Here is an 18,129-nt window from a genome sequence, read left to right as displayed (position 1 = left end):
ATTCAAAATATACTGCAAAATGACGAAACCATAGACTAAATTTGTCGCCGCGACAGTATGTATCTCAATATAATCACAACTTAACTGTCCATAAACAAACAATGCAAGAGGTTTGTGCGATACCTATAATAAATAATATTAATATTTAAGAGGAATAGACAAAGTAATTTTATGCCAATATTTTGCACTCATTCCGATTGCAAAACATTATTTGGATCACAGAATATAGGGTCAAAAAAACGACACAGACCTTAAATAGCTGAGAATGATTCAGTATTTTTTTAAGATGAAATGATTCAATGCCAAAATATTAAATTTATAATGAGAGATTATTATAAAATAAATATAGGTATGTATACAATAATAATATTAAGTATAGAATACGGGCAAGGACAAAACAAAAACAAAAAATGTCAAATAAAATAACACAATCAATGCATTAGTCGTTTGGAACTAAAAAAATCACATTTTTCAGGATACACAAATAGTAGGTAAAAACTTTATTCGAGGAGAGCCACATTACTTGTATATAATATTTAAACTGGCTAATGAAAGTTTAAAAAAAACCTCTTTAAATTAAAATGTTTGCAAGAATTGTCTATGACATCTACCTATATTATTAGTTAAATTGATATACCTATGCTCACAACACTGAACAAATACATTCATAAAATGATCATGCACTACTACGTAGACGGTAAAAAGGTCATGGTATGTTATTATAGAAAGAGTAACTATTTCATATTTATTACCTAATCTTAAGATACTAAAAATCTCACGACGATTCAAAGTTGGCAACACTATTTTCTGTCTGTTCAAAATTGGAACAAAAACGAAATGTGTCGGACGAATGTCATTCAATACGTACCTACTTTTCTGAAGTTTTTCCACATTACTAGATGTGGGAAATAAATTAGAGGTACCAATTTGATAATCAGCACTAGCTAAATAAAACTGTTTGCATTTTATGTCATTACAGTCAACTAAATTTAAAATGTATGGCAATTCTTCCGTATGGAGTAATATTTGATTGAATTGACTTCGTTTTATATTAAGTTTATTAGATCGCAAATGAAATTTTATCACGTTAAATAATTTTAGCGAATTCATATATTGACATATCGATAGTTTCATAGATTCATTGTGTATTAATTTTAAATGAAAACTTTTATAAAATAAAATGTACATGGCACAAGAGTACAACACAATTATTAAGAAATTAGTCAAATCTAAAAAAATAATTAGCGAGTCTGTAATAGATACATGGATTGATCTTAAGTTTTGGGAATAAAATAAATAATAATATAATGATTTGTCATTTGGCAACACTGCATCGTATTGTCTATAAATTATTAGGCTGTAAATACCTAAATTAATGAAATAAATTGGCCTTAACCTAACTTCAAACAAAATCAGTGCCGTTGGATACGTAATAATATTATAGTAAAAAAACTCAAGGAACATTACAATATAAGGTCTTGTGGGACCTTCACATGAGATTATTATAGACATCTTACAATAATTAGTACACGTTTCAGGATACAAAGACAATATGCATTGTCCTTTAGATAATAATATTACAATAGACAATAATAAATATTTGAGATATACCCACTTAGGCATGCAATAGACAATAAACACACTCAGTAAATATGAATGATTATTAATGGTAAATACGACAAGTCCATGATTTGAATCGATTACATTGTATTTAAAGTCACAGCTGACATACAAATAACACTGGAATACACTCAACACCACATCTGATCCTATTTCAAAGATATTTAAAACAATCTCAGAGTTACACACTCCCTGATTTACATCCTGTAAATTGGAGTCAAAGCTATCTAACGGGCTTAAATAGTTTAGCTGCCTGGGTAGATAATTGGACACTCCTAGAGTATCTGAAAAAATATACAGACAACAACGCCTTTTTAAATAATATTCACTGTATTTTGATTGCGATCGTTCACAGATTACAAAAAAACGGCGCTTTGATACGCGAGATGGAATCATATTTATATCACAAACAACCAAATCAGAACATTCAACCTTACGATCCAATAACATAAAATCATTCAACTGTTTTGACGATGGCGATGCAGTATTTTTTTTAATATATGAAATAAAATATAATTTATTGAATTCGTTATTAGTAAATCGCAAATTATTAGATATGCCACTGTGTCTATTTAAAATTATACCCTTTTTAAACTGATCTAGTCTTAAAGATCTATTACACAATAATAAAAAAGTATCATTAAAGAATTTGAATATTTTGTTCAGCTGCCATAAGTTGTTAGATTTTTTTTGATCATTGAAATTTAAAATTTGTTGGAAATAAAATATTGAGACAGGTAACCAACTGCAAGAATAATAGTTTTGGAGTAATAAAAAATACCTATAAAGAATAATGATCAATGTGTTGATTAATGATATCAGAATTGAAATAATAAAACAGCACGTGAAAAATGACGTGTACAAATGATAGTGTTGTCTACAATCTGTAGCGACACAGTGCACCGGCCGTGATGGTAAATCGAGGTGAAAAATTAATTTCGTCTCATCAGAATCGCCGTGCTTAAGTATATTATCTTTACACGAAAAAGATACAGCAAACTCACAACCGTAATTTGAGTAATAATTTAATCTTGTTGACCCTGGATAAATTAAAAATGCATCACTAATAGACGTAATATCACACATAGTTTCAAATATTGAAATCAAAAACGTTTCAGGTGACAACAATGGAAACACGCCGCATACACGTGTCGGCAGTGAAAAACTAAACAGTAAACACAAAAACGGTAAATAAAATATCGAGATTTTGAAAATGTAATAATAAACAAGAGATTCGAATGGGATAGTAAAATTTAAAAAAGAAATACTGGCAATACTACAGAGTAGTAAAATACTTGTAGACTCGCCGTTATTATTAAATAAATTACTAATTTTGTCGTCATTGTGTTGTTGGCGAAAACGATACTTAATTTTAAATGCCTCTATAAAATCACAAGTCTTCTCTGCGGACCACACCCTTGATAAGATTCCGTTAACACAACCATCTATCAATAATAACCTACGTCTCAAAGCTGTTTCAACAACTCTTTTTGATGACAACGAAAGACTAACTATTAATACCATTTTGATATCACAATTTTCAGACAATAACATTAAATTTCGTTTGGTTTTTATAGTCGAATTGCCGTTATCTCCGATATTTTGTTGCAAACATGTAATTTCAGAATTACTTTCTTTTGAGAAGCAAAAAAAGAATACGATAGTAAAAATATGACGTCGAATCGAACAATCTACAAAAAATATAGGTATGTTAATTTTAATGTTTTCCATAAAATTAGATTTATAAAAAATCTCTAACAAAAACCCAAGTATTATTGCTACCATAATGTTGTTGATACAATCAACGGGGACGATACAACCTGAAAGTACAATTTTATTATTAAATAACGTACAGTTGGATTCAGGTTTATGATCAAAGGTAAACATACATTTTCTGCATGGTACAATTGAATTATTACAATATATCGCACAAGATAGGAGTAATTCAACAGTCATCATCGATAAAAATATAATGGTGATACATTCACGACAATAAGTTATTAACAAATAGACAAATACATAGATGCCGTTTGTTGAATAAATTAAAACAGGAGGTACCACATGAATGATAACGTAATTCGAGTTAACGATAACATACATTGAAGAATTGTGAAGTGATAATGGTGGTTTCCAATGAAGGAAGCCAGAGGCCTTGAGCGCCACGGGTTAAGGGGGACAGTGAGGTCTTTTTGGCTTTTTGAGATTCGGATCTTCTTCTTGTCCGGTACGGGAGACTTCCGTGTATCTTTCGCCTTTCAGGGAGACGATCTTATTGTCACGGTAGCGCACCATCTTCTTAGGCTCCAGTTTAGGGGCGAGGGGTTTGTGCTCTTTTGAATCAGAACTTTTGTCCACGTACGAGTACCTGTGGAATGTGTAAATGTGTGTAAACATTTCATATTATAAAATTGTTTTAATTTTATATGAAACATATAATTATGTAGTTACAAGCCAAACCATTCAAGAATCCATAAGTACACTCTATGTCTCATTAGTTTAGTTTAGAGTTTTCTACAAGCTTATTTTAGAGCGCGTCCAGAAGAAATTTCTTCAATGTCTTTATTTTAAGACATATAATTATTTTCTTTTCAATAATTCGTCAAACGATTACTTTACGACTGCCTTTCCTGGTGCCCTAAAGAATTAAAAATTTTATACATACGCCTGTCAATTACATACATGAGGTATCCTGGGTCAGAACTGTTTCCTCGGGTCAAGCCTATCAGGCACCATTAGCGAGGGGTGCAAGACTAGTCAATGCTCTCTCTAAAGACATAGACATTTTCAATGATGTGCTGTGCATTTTGTTTTTGAAACTTTAAATTACTGTATAAAATTGTTTATGTTTCTTATTTTTTTCTTCTTTCCTCTTGTGAGGGTAAATAATGTAGATTCCATTTGTGAACGTCTTGAATTTAGATTTTTTATGTCCACAATGTTTTGTTTTCTTAAATAAATTAAAAAATTGTTTTATTTAAAATTTCAGAAGTTTCAAAAGTCCAAATAAATTTGAAAATTCTCTCAATTACAACGTATAACAGACCCAGGATATCTATCTGGTGAATCTTTACCTGTTGATAATCCTATTTTTGAGTTCGTGATCATTGAGGGTGTGGTGATTGCGAGGAGGAGGGGGCGGCAGCTGGGGAGCAGCACGCGCCTGACCGCTCTCCCTCCGGTGCAGCACCAGCCCGGCTGCACGTTCCACCTCCCCGCACGCTATGCTCACGCATTGCTGGATCTGCATACACAAAAAACATGTATAGCAAACTTAAGTCACTTACTCTTTTCCATTTCATTGGTCAGCAAACCGACGGTCCCAACGTAAACTCGGACATCTACCAAAAAAGAATTTTGTACTTTTTCCTGCCAACTTCCCCCTTGATATAAAATTAAGAGAAAAAAAATTTCACTTAATATCGGAAAAAAAATGTACGTAAAAACCAATGACATTAATATGGACGAATCATCTGGAAAAGAAAATGACACTCACTTTATTGTCGGGTCTGCCGAATGGCATAATCTGTTCTAACGCCATTACAATAAAGGCAGTGATGCCAACCGTACTATAATTATAGTACAATACTATAATTTTAATTCCGCGAAAAATGTAAAATACTATAATTTTACGCGAAATATACCAAAATACTATAATTTTAAAGGATTCAAGACGAAAAATGTTCCTGTACTATACATTTATCAGAAATACTATACTTTTTATGCCTTTGTACTATAATCAGCATAGAAAAAGATGGCAACACTGAATAAAGGTGATATTGCTATAAATTCCTGATACTTTTTGTTGGATTTGCCGAATGGTTCGGTTCGAACGGGTTCGCTCAAATGAACATTGTCATTAGAAACACTGCTCTAACGCCATTACAATAAAGGTCATATTGCTATAAATTCCCGATGCATGATATCGCATAATGGAAATTGCGTTTCGTCTACCTATACATGCGAATTTACTTGCTAGCTACTGTATTGAGTGCGTCGTCCATTAATAATGTCATTGGTAAAAACGGACAAATACTGTAATTTTATTAAATGAACCGCGTAAACACGGATATGTTAATATGTCCGTATTTACATCGGACACCAGATAATCACTTCCGGTCACATAAACAGATAAATGCCAGTTGTCTTTATGTACATCGTGTAGGTGGCCAGTTGTCTTTATATACTCCGTGCAGGTGGCCGTTAATAAAGTACGTTAGAAACGCACATGCATTAATTTGACTGTTTTCGTTCGTTATATCAGAGAATAGGTATTTTTAAATGAGCTGTCACAAAAAGTCGATAATAGAAAATCTGAAAACCATCGTAAAAATCCCCGAAACAAGCATGGCCTTCATAAACTACAAAAGATGTTGTTTATTGTAATGAACACTAGTAGGTACTGTTATCAAACGGAAAAAACCCTGGTGCGTGACAGTTTCAAATTCCAAATCAACAATTTAGCAACAAAAATATCCGGCTCCCCTGAAGAAAGTTTATAACCCCTGAAAAACCTAAGTAAATGTTATCGCGAAACGCATTTGCCAGGACGACGCGGGGAAAATCTTTTGCTGGTGACAGGAGCCGAGGGATTCTCAGAAGGCCTGCCCTAGGCACACAGCAAGCAAATTCACCATAATTTGTTCGCAAGTTTGTCAAGCGACTTCCCCTTACCCCGCCCTGTAAATATAGTTTTTGGCGCGGCAGTTGAAACAAAACCCTCACGATGTAACTACCGGTCGTGTCGTAGGTAGTGGGCGTCGGCCTTCAGCAAAAAAATAAAAATATAACTGCCCATTCAATAAGTTAGATATCTTGCCACGTGACGCCTATCACGCAAGATTATAATAAATAATGTAATAAGTAATAAACAACGTGCCCAAACAAATCAGTTCGCCAGTGCCGTGTCTAATTTAAGATCTCAGTTGTAAGCGATATTGTAAAATTGTTATTGTTTGCCCATGTGTTAGTCTGAATAAATTGCTGTCCTGCGCAGGATAATAAATCAAAATATGTGTTATCAATAACTATGTCCCATGGTGTCCACATAACCTCCAACCCGAAGTGGTACCGGATCCGCACATCTACCAAGGTACTCATGAGTTCCTTTTTTTCCCCGGTATCAGTACCTACAGACTTCACAAACCTTGGATTTTTCAACCATATGTGTGGATACTTTTTCATTATTGTCGGGAAAACAACAATTAGGTAGGTACTTAGACACTTAACTAGTGTCATTAACGTAATCCGTCCCCGGCGGCATCCTGTCCGATCGGATTTTATTGCTTAGGGTCGAAATGTTTTTAAACGATCGACACATTAACAGTATTTTAACTCGGTTTATCCGATAAGTTGCTGGTTAAAAGAGTGAATGTATGTAGAAAATCATAAACCAAAATGTCAACAAATGTTTCCTCATTACATCCGAGATCTCGCTATGTCCGAGATCGTAATAACCAAGTTCAACTGCAGTGTGATTATTGTTTTATTCGCTGAACAATTACAGTCCCACTGAGGAACAATCCAAATTATTTAATAGTCATCTTCAGAATAAAGAAATCACTCAAGCCAATTAAAAAATGAGGATACAGCAGATAAACATCTACATTATTATTGATAAAAGAAGATTTTCTAAATAAAAAATGTTAGTTAATAGGAAGATAATATTCTTCTAAATAATTAAAATTATGAGGATTTCAATAGTAATAAGTAAAGTTGCTAATAATTAATATGAATTCTTTTCCACATAAAGTGAGACATGTGGTAGTTGTCTCATTACCGGATGTTTGGAATTCGACGTAAAGTCGGACAACTACATTTCTACCAAAAGTATATAATTTAGAAAGAATGTAATAATGAGTAAATAAACTGTGTATAGTATTTGTAATACTCACTGAATTTCAGGTGCCTAGTAATAAAAGCATAGAAGTTCAGTAGAAAACAAAAAATTTTTACTTCAAATAGCTCTCCTGTAAAATTACGTTTTTGTAGATGTCCGAGTTTACATAGGGATTGTCGAAACTATGCCTTGCTAACGTCAAGTGACTTTTTGTTTATGCATGTATGCATAAAAAACCAGTTAAATAACAAAATATCAAGATCAGATTTGATTACTAAATACGATCTTCAAATAATGTTAATATTCCAAGCTGTATTATGCATCAGGAAATCATTAAGAGAGGGAACCCTTCACAGATTCACAGATGGTGACAACAAAAGAAATGCTTTATGAATGCATCTGAAGAACTGAAATGTAAGGTTTCAAATTAGCTTCAAGGATTGCTTGTGTTTTGTGTGATTTATTTTAGTAAAATATATTTGACTCAAAAATAATTATAAATCGCTACATATTGCCAATCCATGATGCTCTGGCACTATTATGGAGCACACATTACGAGAACCAAAATAAATCAGTAAAAAGACTTTGTATGTATATGAAATTAGTATCGATTTAGTCATGTGACCACCATCGTTACCGTGACAACCACAAAATCGTAATGGATTTTTGGGTTGTCACCCCGTGTTCTTCCTCCTTCTTTCCTCAATGGTACGCGTTCGTTGCAGAGGCTATTCTCAAGGTATAATGTATTGAAGAGTACTGTTAGATGTATGAATGCGAATGCCACTCCAAGTGCCATACATCAAAAATACTACCAATGCCATTTCCAGGATATTTAGATAATATGTGGTTAAAACGGTGTTTTCAACATCGATGAAGGTTCGGAATTTTTTAAAACCAATAAAGGACTCGCAGCTATCGGAGTCAGTGGGTGTGTACCAGATCAGCTATTGCGGATGTCCGAGGAAATACTTTGGCCAAGCTTCACGAACGGAAGAAAGCCAATAAGAATTAACGTACCTACCACTAACGTAACGTACGAAAATTAACATGATTATATTAAACAAATAAAACATAACAGAAATACAAACGAAAACATGAATTAAATAGAGAAAATAAACAATTCGGTGTTTTCTTTATGAACTTTGTATTTTTCGACAGCCAAAACAAATTAAGGGATTTAAATATTTTAATTGCGAATAAATCAATAAATTAACACTACATACATAGGTACTCCAAAAGAAAACTCCAATACTTTGGAAAGAAACGAAGTTGTTCTCATTAACATGAAATTTTTTCACTCTTTTTGCTCTCCTAAATAGTAGCGATTTGTCACCAACACCCTTTAGGCTTGGAACAGTCGATGTAATGACTGCGATTTCATAGTGTAATAGTGTAAACAACGGATGCTCGTTCAGTTGTACAGATATGTACATGAAAGAGAAAATCACTGCTAATGTGTCAGCTGCCATAATATAATGATAAGTCTATGGCTTTCCGTCTAAAAATTTTATTCCACCGTGGTAACTCTATATTTTGCAAAATCATTTAAGAAGAAATTTTACAAATTTTTAAGTTTCAAAGATTGGGACAGTGGGTATAAAATCGTTAACAATTACCTCAATGGGACACGTGTTCGGGAACATGTCCTGCAAGGCGAGACACTGAGCAGGATAGATGGGACTGGCAGGCACGGGTTTTAAGCCAGCACTTCCACCATCAGAACTTTCCGAATTCGAATGTGACCTGCAAACAAAAAATTTGAAAAATATGTCACTTGCAAAGAATCAGAAAAAAATCTTGGACTGAGTGAGATTTGAATACACATCAATTGCATATCGGCGAATCAATATTAAGCTACCAACTCAAATGTAAACATACAAATCTTTCCTAGTAACTATGTATCTGAGATATTTAAAAATTCTGTCATTAAGGACCAAGGTGCTGTATGGCAGTCGAAAATTAAGAATATTTAGTATCTTTGCTTAAAGGATTTCAAGTTATACACATTTATATTTTTTATAAAAATCGATGTTTTTTAAAATAGATATAAAAAATATTAAAACTATGAATTTGTCAAAAATCGCTTAGGTGATGCTTAGAAAACTTAATAAACTAAATTTTAATAATAAATATGACCATAAAATATATGTAATAATAGGGTGCGGACCGATAGAATAAATTCACATTTTATTACATTTTTTACAATTGTAAGTTTGTCTTTGACTTAAAATAAAAAATATTTTTATTTTTAATGTTTTCAGATACATATTTATTCATTAATACAGTTGAAATTGTAAATTATCAAAAAAATGTCTCAAATTGCAAGCTTCGTATTTTTCCGCTAGGTGCCTCTTTAAAAAAGGCTCAGTGAAGACTTCGCCTTAATGTCAACCTTTTTTTTCTAAATCTTGTAAACAAAATAGACAAACCTTGGCGTGATGGTTGGCAGCATTTCGCTGAGGCTCTGCAGCGTCAGGCTTATCCGTTCAGCCTCATCAGCTTGTTCAACTGTTTCGAAAAATATCAATTACTGATCAGTTATTAATTAGTGACAACTCTACACCAAAAACATATTGAAGTCAGCTTTCATGGGGCCACATAAGCAGTTCATTTAATTAATGAAACAACATTCTTAATAATACATTTATTAACCAATAGAGTTTTCAGCTCGCTGGCAACAAACAAGTGTCACAGCACACTCACAATAAATTATTGTCAACTTTACATGAGTATTCTTTCAAATACGGTGCCATAATTTTGGATTCGATATCACCCACTTAAATTGGTATTTCAAAGAACGCTGCTGAATTTATAAGCCGATATCGAGTAAATATAGTATTAAATGTCGTTTACCTGTTTTCAGCAAATCAACATTATACATATATTAATTATATAATAATATACAAACATCAACCAAAAAATACCATTGGAATGAATAATTTGCATGCAGTTTTATATTTTTTTGACCAATGCCTTCAATAGTTGTTAATCTATTTCACAATTCAAATAGTTTGGTCCGAATGCAATGGACACTATATCCGCAGTGTGCGCATCTATTCAATTAAACCATAAACAAAGCAACCATTAAATTATTTTGATTCATATAATTAATTACTTTAATTACTTTTACTGATAATTCTTATTGGAACGACATGTTATTGGAACATTGGGTAGATATTCATATTTTGTGGAATAAGTGCAAATAAACTATTACAAAACATTTTATAACGTTGTTGGTTGGTTATTTAAAGTTTATATTATGTAACTATTAATTTGGAATTATTCAATTTATATTGTATAGTATACCATTGTATGGCAATCGAAAAATGACAGCACCGTTTGACTGCAAAAAGCAATGTTGCCATATCCGTGTATAATAGCGTGAATATGTTGATAAATCTAAAAACATCAATTTTCAGGGCAGCTATTTGTAAGTTTGGCTTTCTGCGGTAAATCAGATTATTTGTTTTTGGATGTTTTTAAATTTTAGTAAGTTTGTAAATTCTCAACAAACTAAAATTTAAAAACATTCATAGTTAACCACAGAAAACCTACCTTACAAAGAGTTGCCCTTGATGTTTTTAGACTTTAGACTATCGACATATTCACACGATACACGGATATTATATATTGTTTTGCAAAACTGTCAACTATGCAACGAGACAATAATGTGTGTCAATTAAAAAATTTCGCTTGGACGTATCGTGTAAAATAATAAATGAACCAACTATCTTGACAGTCTCCGGATGAAGTTCTTCTGGTGAGTTCCGCTTCGAGTTCGAAGATCCAGGAGCAGACAATGGCCGGATCGATCCCGGAAAACTCCGGGAAGTAGGCTGACATCATTTCCACAAATCCTGAAAGATACAAATAAAATATATAATCACTATTTATACAAGAAAACTACAAATTTCTATTACTTCCAGTAATATTCGTAGATAGAAACCACCGCCCACAACCTTTAAACTTTAATTAGTGTTCCGTGTTCTCCGGGGAAAAAAAAATCTGTAAATTTGTTAGTATAAAATAACAATACAATCTCAATGCTATAATGGTCCTCTGTTTCCGATACAATAGCTCACGATGACCTGTGATAGGTCAAACTGTATACGTACAATTTACATACATAACTAGATGACATAATGTTACAATTATTATAAAAAATCAATCTTCATTGTAACATTGTTTATTAAAGATATTATCATAAATAATTGCGATCCACTATAAAAGAATATTGTTTTTTTATTATCATAATACCATTGAAATTAGCTGCAATTGATAAATGTTGTGCAAGCACATCCATCGCATTAAAAATTAATTAAATCAAAAATAATATTAAAATACGCTTGGCTATGTCGTCATTATTTTTTTATATTATGTAGGTATATATTTATTTGTAAAACTCTTTTGTATTTTTTTGAATATGTAATTTTTTTTCTCTTCAAAATAAAAAATTCGCGTCCCATGCAAAATCATAGGTTCGCCATCCCTGCCCTATAATTTCTAAAACACTCCAAAATCACACGAAAAACATGTTTGAAAACCTAACAATTTACAGAAAACAAAAAAATTATTTAAAGTGATTGCGATTTTATTTTACATGAATGTTTTGTAAATACGGGTTAATCAACTAATATAAATATGCATAAAGTTATAGTTTGAAAATAAAATACGATAGAAAAAAGAAACAAACATAAAACTAATTAGTTACGCATGACACAGAAAACGTAATTTCCGACTAATATTGAATTGTCTTTGTTATTAGATGCCTCATATAAATATTAGTACGTTAACAGATCGAATAATTTCACGTAACAAAAATAATAAAATAAAGTATATATAATTTTTATGAATCAAAGTGTATCATTCTTTGGTTTAGCGGAAGATAGGTATTGCAGATGAGATACGGTAGTAGTTGTTTGTGATGATGGAGACGAGATTTTATTTACTGTTTCAAATGACTACAAGGGTACAATCGATATAATATAATAAAGAGGTATAACGGCAATTCGGTGTGATGTGTCTTTAACGGAAACTTGTAATCGAGTGAGGTGTCCAATCGATTCTGACCCGCTATTTATTGACTGGCCGCATAATGAAATAATATTTTGAAAATATTATGACATACTATTAATTTGAAATGTTAGGAAATTACAGATTTGCTATCTAATAACATTACGAAATCATATTATAATTGAGATCTGCGTTACATGAATCCGATGACAGCCACAAAGGTAAACGTCAAATAATCGTTTAGTATTGAGTCTTCACTTCTGATAGACGGACCAAAGGTTAATTGAATGGTAAGTTTGGAGTCTGATATAGCACGGAAGTGAACTTGCCAGATATGAACAAATCAATCAAAAAGTGCCACAGAATGTATCCTACTAAACGGCATTGAAGCTGGGTAGAGTCGAAAACCTGTTGGATCGCTGCAATATTTAAGATTGACGGAAATACTTGACGAGAGAAAAGTGGCATAAAGATAGATTGGCCAGAATAGGGCTGAAAAAAAATACGAAGTAATATAACATAAAAACAGTCCGAGTGTTGTTTTGAGATGACAAAGGATGAGTTTTCCAGATAAAAGATGATGCATGACTGCTTCTGAAGAACAATGAGAAATAAAAAATAACATACACATAATATAAGATACAGGAAAACTGATATTGTATTACATACTGGGTATCTAACAGTTCGTAACAATGAAGTGGGTACCTACATGATCAAAGCGCAAGTTGTTAGCCTTTTGACTAAGTTTTAACAAATAGGTATAGGGATTGTTTACCTATTCTTGTTTCTTTTTTGATACAGCAAATTGTATCTAAACTAAATATTTTGTATTAACTGAAAATTTTAAGAGCATCTTGTTGGAGTCATATCCAACTTCAAGTAGGCTGTGTATTAAAACTGAAAGATTCTTTGACTTGAACAAACATGTTATTTTTGGTTGAGGACAATTAAAATTTGTTGTTAAATTGACATACGATAAATGAAGTAGGGAGTAAGATCATGTTAACGCGCGTGTTTGATCATGTACCTAACCGAAAAGAAATCTTTTTTTTCAACAGTTAAAAATACTTTATGCCGTCATCAAATGTTTAAAATGAATATAAAGGATAATAAGGCTTCAAAATTTTATAAATAGATTATCTACAATGTTTAAGAATGTCCAGGATCATGCTCTGAAAATACCATAAAATCTCCATTTTGACCTACGCTGCGCACGTGGCCTGTTAAGCCGGTTGGGTTTATATTTTTCTCTCTCTACGAGAATGTGTATTTTCCATACACTGTTAAAAGTAGTTACTAGGTACTAAAAAATATATTTCTTTAAAACTCTACTCTTCTGAACTTATTTTTATTTTTTAAAACTTTATAAAATACAAGACAAACAGATGGATCTGTTTTCAAATTTGGCAAAAACAGCTTATTAACAGTGAAAATAGAACGTTCGAAAGTCGAGGGCTGCCTGTATAGACAATAAAACAATACAGCAAATAAAGTCCATATAGGATTTACTCACTAAAATCACTACTATATAATATATCGTCGCCGTAGATGTCAAGGGAGCCAAGCCACAAATTTGGCGAAAATGAGTAAAGTATACAAAAGCATTTTAAAATCATCAAAGATGCAGTGGTCAATGGATTTAAGCCACAAAACTCTTTTGACTACATTTTTTGTACATTTCAATATTCAGTGGTCAAGAGATATAACACACATAACTTCTAAGATACTATTTTTATTTGTACAAAATAATAAAAAGGTAACACCACAAAGTATATTCTGTGTTCAAAGTTTCACCGTTATATCTTTAAAAACAAAAAAGTTTAATAAAAAAATGTCATTTTAATTTGTCACACAAAATCTTTGCATGCCTGTTTCTCAGCATTATGACTTTGTGGACTGGCTACCTTGACATCTACGGTGACAATACATGGAAAAGAAAGAAGTGTACCTTCAACATCAAAGCAGGGATCTTGCGATGCTTCCTCGAGAATGGAGATGACATAAGACAGCACGATCTCGTCGATGACGTTCAAGTCCGCCGAGGGAATGTTCTTCGTCACAAATTGGAATAGGCTCTCTTTCACCAGAGACTCCTGTTGGGCGATGGAACTCATGCTGTTGACAAAATAATATAAGATAATGCTCATCAAACTTTACTACAGTGCTACTAAATTTAATAGTAATCTTTTATATAAAGGAGTCAATACATTAAAGCAGGGTTTCCCAAAAATTTTCTGCGATGGAACACTTCGCAAATCCTGAAATTTTAACGGAACACCTTGTTTATTTTGTAAGGTACGTAATTAATTATTTAATTTAGTAATTAATTTTACAACAAAACACAAAAATATAAGTGAATAAAATTCTTAATGACTTCGATGATTTTGGGTCCTTGAATCGCAAATCTTCTTGATATCAGGGCACAATATTAGAAAGTTGAATTCTTATATCTGGTGTGGTGTCTAGCCTGTTCCTGATCTTTTGACTTCATTGCAGCATATTAAGAAAATCCTTCTTTGCATAAATATGTCGTAGTAAACGGAAGTAAAACAATAATAAGTTTTGACTTTTGATAAATTCGCGGAACACCTGTTCACGTTCCGCTGTACATAGTCTGGGAAACCCTGCGTTACAGCAACGTATTTAGTGTGAGAGAACGAAAGCGGGGGTCGGCATAGAAATGTAGGTAAAAGGATGTCTATTAACTTACTTTTACTATTAATAATAAGGGTGTCTTTGTTATTGGTTATTTCATAGAAATTTTGTAATTAATTGATATTACCAATGAATTTTGTTTGACTTTTGAATTTCTTATAACTCTCATATAGATCTAAATATGGACAATTATTTTATATAGTCCAAAGTGCCTATTATCTTATTATTGTGTTCTATGAAGCTATTATATACCTACAATTTTTTTTGAATATTTTTAGAATTCCTCCTGTTAAGAGGATGAAATGGTCCAAGTTCGCTACGCCAGATACGAGATATATCGGTAGTACTAATAATTCGGTAAAACAAATAATTTCAAAATAGGACAAATACTGAGTGTATCTAAATGTTCCAAAAATATTTTACGATATTAGTTAATGATTTTACCATCGATTTACCTTGAATTTTGTCAAGTGTTACAACTGATATTTCAGAGATGTCGTAGTTTTTTGATTTTTTTTTCGTAAATTATATTTGGCCTGTTAGGTACTGCCAAGGTCTTTTTTAAGGCAGCCAAAAGGTTAATGTTCAATGAAGAATGTTTATTCGTTGAATTAAAAAATTGTTATAATATGAAATTATTAGCGCAAGTGCAAAGTGCAAGTACGTTATGACTAAAAATAGAGAGATCCAGACGTTGGATAAGAATCAAAGTACCTATAATAATTATTGGCACCTTGATTCAAAACCACAAAGCCAATATTATTGATATTTGAGAAGTGCTTCAGTTGCATGACTATTAGTTAATTCTTGTTGTAATTTGGTAGGGTGCAGGTGGCTAATTTGGTAAAGCACATTGGCCAGAATCCAATGGATGCAGGTTTGAGTCCCACCCAGCACCATACTTTTTTCAAGCTTACTTCTAATATATCGTCGCTCGGCATGCAATACCGCATTAGCTAGTTATTTTTAACGAATTAGACAATATTAGAAGTTATTATTTCATGACATAGGTATACTATGTTTTTTTGATATTAAAATCATCTAGTCGAAACAGTCGTACATTCGCAGTATTGCATAGGCGTAAAACTGCCAATTCGCCATATTGCATAGGCATAAAGCTGCCGATTCACGGTATTGTTATTTACTTTCTATTCATATTAATTGTAACTATTTAAATAATTGTTAGTTATCTCTGCCAATATGGTTTTCAATTTTTTGATTCGGATTTCGAGTTCTGATTCCGAAAGCGGAATATTAAAATCCATGGGATTCTCTAAAAAAGTAATCGATCAAGTGAAAATAGCTGAGACAAGAAGAAAGAAGAGAATTAATGATGCAATTCAACATTTGGAAGCAGAATGCTCAAGATCAGAAGATCAACCTGCAAATACTGAGAGAACGGTTGCACAAATAGATGAAGAATGCTTGGTACAATTTTTTTCTTTATGTGGATAGTCAGTCATTTGGTTTATCTTTTTGCGGGGTAAGAAGGGGGATAATAATTATTATACTGTCCTCCATAAGGAAAAGGGCAGCTTTCGACAAAAATGGCAAATTGAGTTAGTGTACGGATAATGCTCTGATATAAAGTCAAAAGCAGCATAAAATTTGTATCAGTAAGTATAAAAATCGACACATTGTTTTTCATTTTTGGTAAATATACCGCAGATGCCCGCATGAGATTTTATAACTTTCTTTTTAGACCAAGCCACTCCTAACCTAACATAAAATAACCAAACCTAACCTACCCCAACCTAATAAATGCATAATGCAATAATGATACATCAAAATGTATGAAAATTTCAAATTTGTGTGCAATTTGGAAAAAGGTATTTAATATAATTGTCTACTGGAATAAACTGTTTTTCTTAAAAATATATATATAAAAGCTCATGCGGGCATCTGCGGCACAATTACCTCATTTGTTTTCGCGAAAACGGTACCTAATTATTTTCTGAAGAAGAAGACAGTATAAACAGAATCATAAGCAAAAACACAGCATCAATTGAAAATATACTGATTTTTGCATATACCATAAATAAAATGATGCATCCAAATTATTCAAAATTTTCTTAAGAAAAGTTGAAAAAACGTGAATGTCTCATTAACTTAAAGTGTGACTGGCAAATAGCTGCCTTTTTGCTTATGGGGGCAGTATAGCATACACACCCATTTATTGGAGCACAATGGTGTGTAGGTACCTATGCTAAAAAAAAATAATGATGAAACACAGACAAATGAACTTGCTAAAAATCAGTTAGGCCTACTAAGAGTTCTGCTTATGCATCATCTCTAAACCTATAGGAATATCAAATTAAATTATTTTTTTGATTGAGCTTTTCTGTGGGGTGACAGAAAGTTTTTTCTCATCATAGCTGGGAAAATCAAGCAATGGCTGAGCAACAAATAAATACTTTTATTCATAAACTATACACTCGTGGGTCCAAGGAATAATAGATTTGGCTAGAAACGAAGTGGAATTCAGTGATTTCAGTATAAATGGTTAATTAAATTCATATACTTACCAGCACAATTATTATTCGCTGGATGAATTTTAGTAACGTGAAACTCTAACAAAGAGAATTCACTCAATTCAAATCGGTTTGACGCTAGTCGTTTCGTAACCATCGGTTTATATTAATTCTGAATGATATTCAAAAAAATACCCGGACGAAACCAAGTCAATAATGTTTGGGGGTGTCTAACCGATTGACAGATGTGCCTGCCGCATACTTTAAATGGATATTTAAAAGAGTTCATGACAAAAGGTTGCGTCCTTTAGAAACATATATGCCTCACCTGAGTTATGGGCCCGTGTCCGAAGAAAATTTTCAAACCTTCACATAAAGAAATTATATTTTTCACGAAAAATCGATATAGTTACCGAGCCGCCCGCTAAGCATGTATATGTTTTTTTTTATTCCTCTCTTTGACAGACGACGCTAGCGACGCTGTATGGCCAATTTCAAAAATAAATACACTTATATGGCTATAAAACAACT

The 18,129-nt window shown here is 32.4% G+C and overlaps 1 protein-coding gene across 1 annotated transcript; it reads right to left on the bottom strand.

Moving 5' to 3' along the window:
* Window positions 1-2,283: 2,283 nt before the first annotated feature.
* LOC147065093 (CUE domain-containing protein 2) lies at window positions 2,284-18,062 on the bottom strand. Its single transcript, XM_085956793.1, has 7 exons — window positions 17,927-18,062; window positions 14,421-14,587; window positions 11,188-11,316; window positions 9,889-9,967; window positions 9,076-9,202; window positions 4,692-4,861; window positions 2,284-3,985 (listed from the first exon to the last, which is right to left on the bottom strand). Exons 2-7 carry the CDS (start codon window positions 14,584-14,586, stop codon window positions 3,787-3,789), a joined length of 870 nt encoding a protein of 289 aa, XP_085812919.1. The 5' UTR covers window position 14,587; window positions 17,927-18,062; the 3' UTR covers window positions 2,284-3,786.
* Window positions 18,063-18,129: the final 67 nt, after the last annotated feature.

The sequence above is a fragment of the Rhyacophila brunnea genome, unplaced genomic scaffold, assembly GCF_057557595.1.
Source record: "Rhyacophila brunnea isolate RB1 unplaced genomic scaffold, BYU_Rbru_1.0 scaffold_6, whole genome shotgun sequence".
Classification (NCBI taxonomy): Eukaryota; Metazoa; Arthropoda; class Insecta; order Trichoptera; family Rhyacophilidae; genus Rhyacophila; species Rhyacophila brunnea.
The sequence above is the reverse complement of the archived record's forward strand: the minus strand, read 5'-3'. Positions and strand labels throughout refer to the sequence as shown.

Bases quoted from the DNA above. Each gene is read 5' to 3' on its own strand.
- LOC147065093 (XM_085956793.1), bottom strand. From the start codon at position 14,586: ATGAGTTCCATCGCCCAACAGGAGTCTCTGGTGAAAGAGAGCCTATTC. The intron at 11,317-14,420 runs GTACACTTCTTT...TGTATCTTTCAG, and splicing joins TCCCTGCTTTGATGTTGAAG to GATTTGTGGAAATGATGTCA. The intron at 3,986-4,691 runs GTAAAGATTCAC...CACATTCCACAG, and splicing joins AAAAATAGGATTATCAACAG to GTACTCGTACGTGGACAAAA.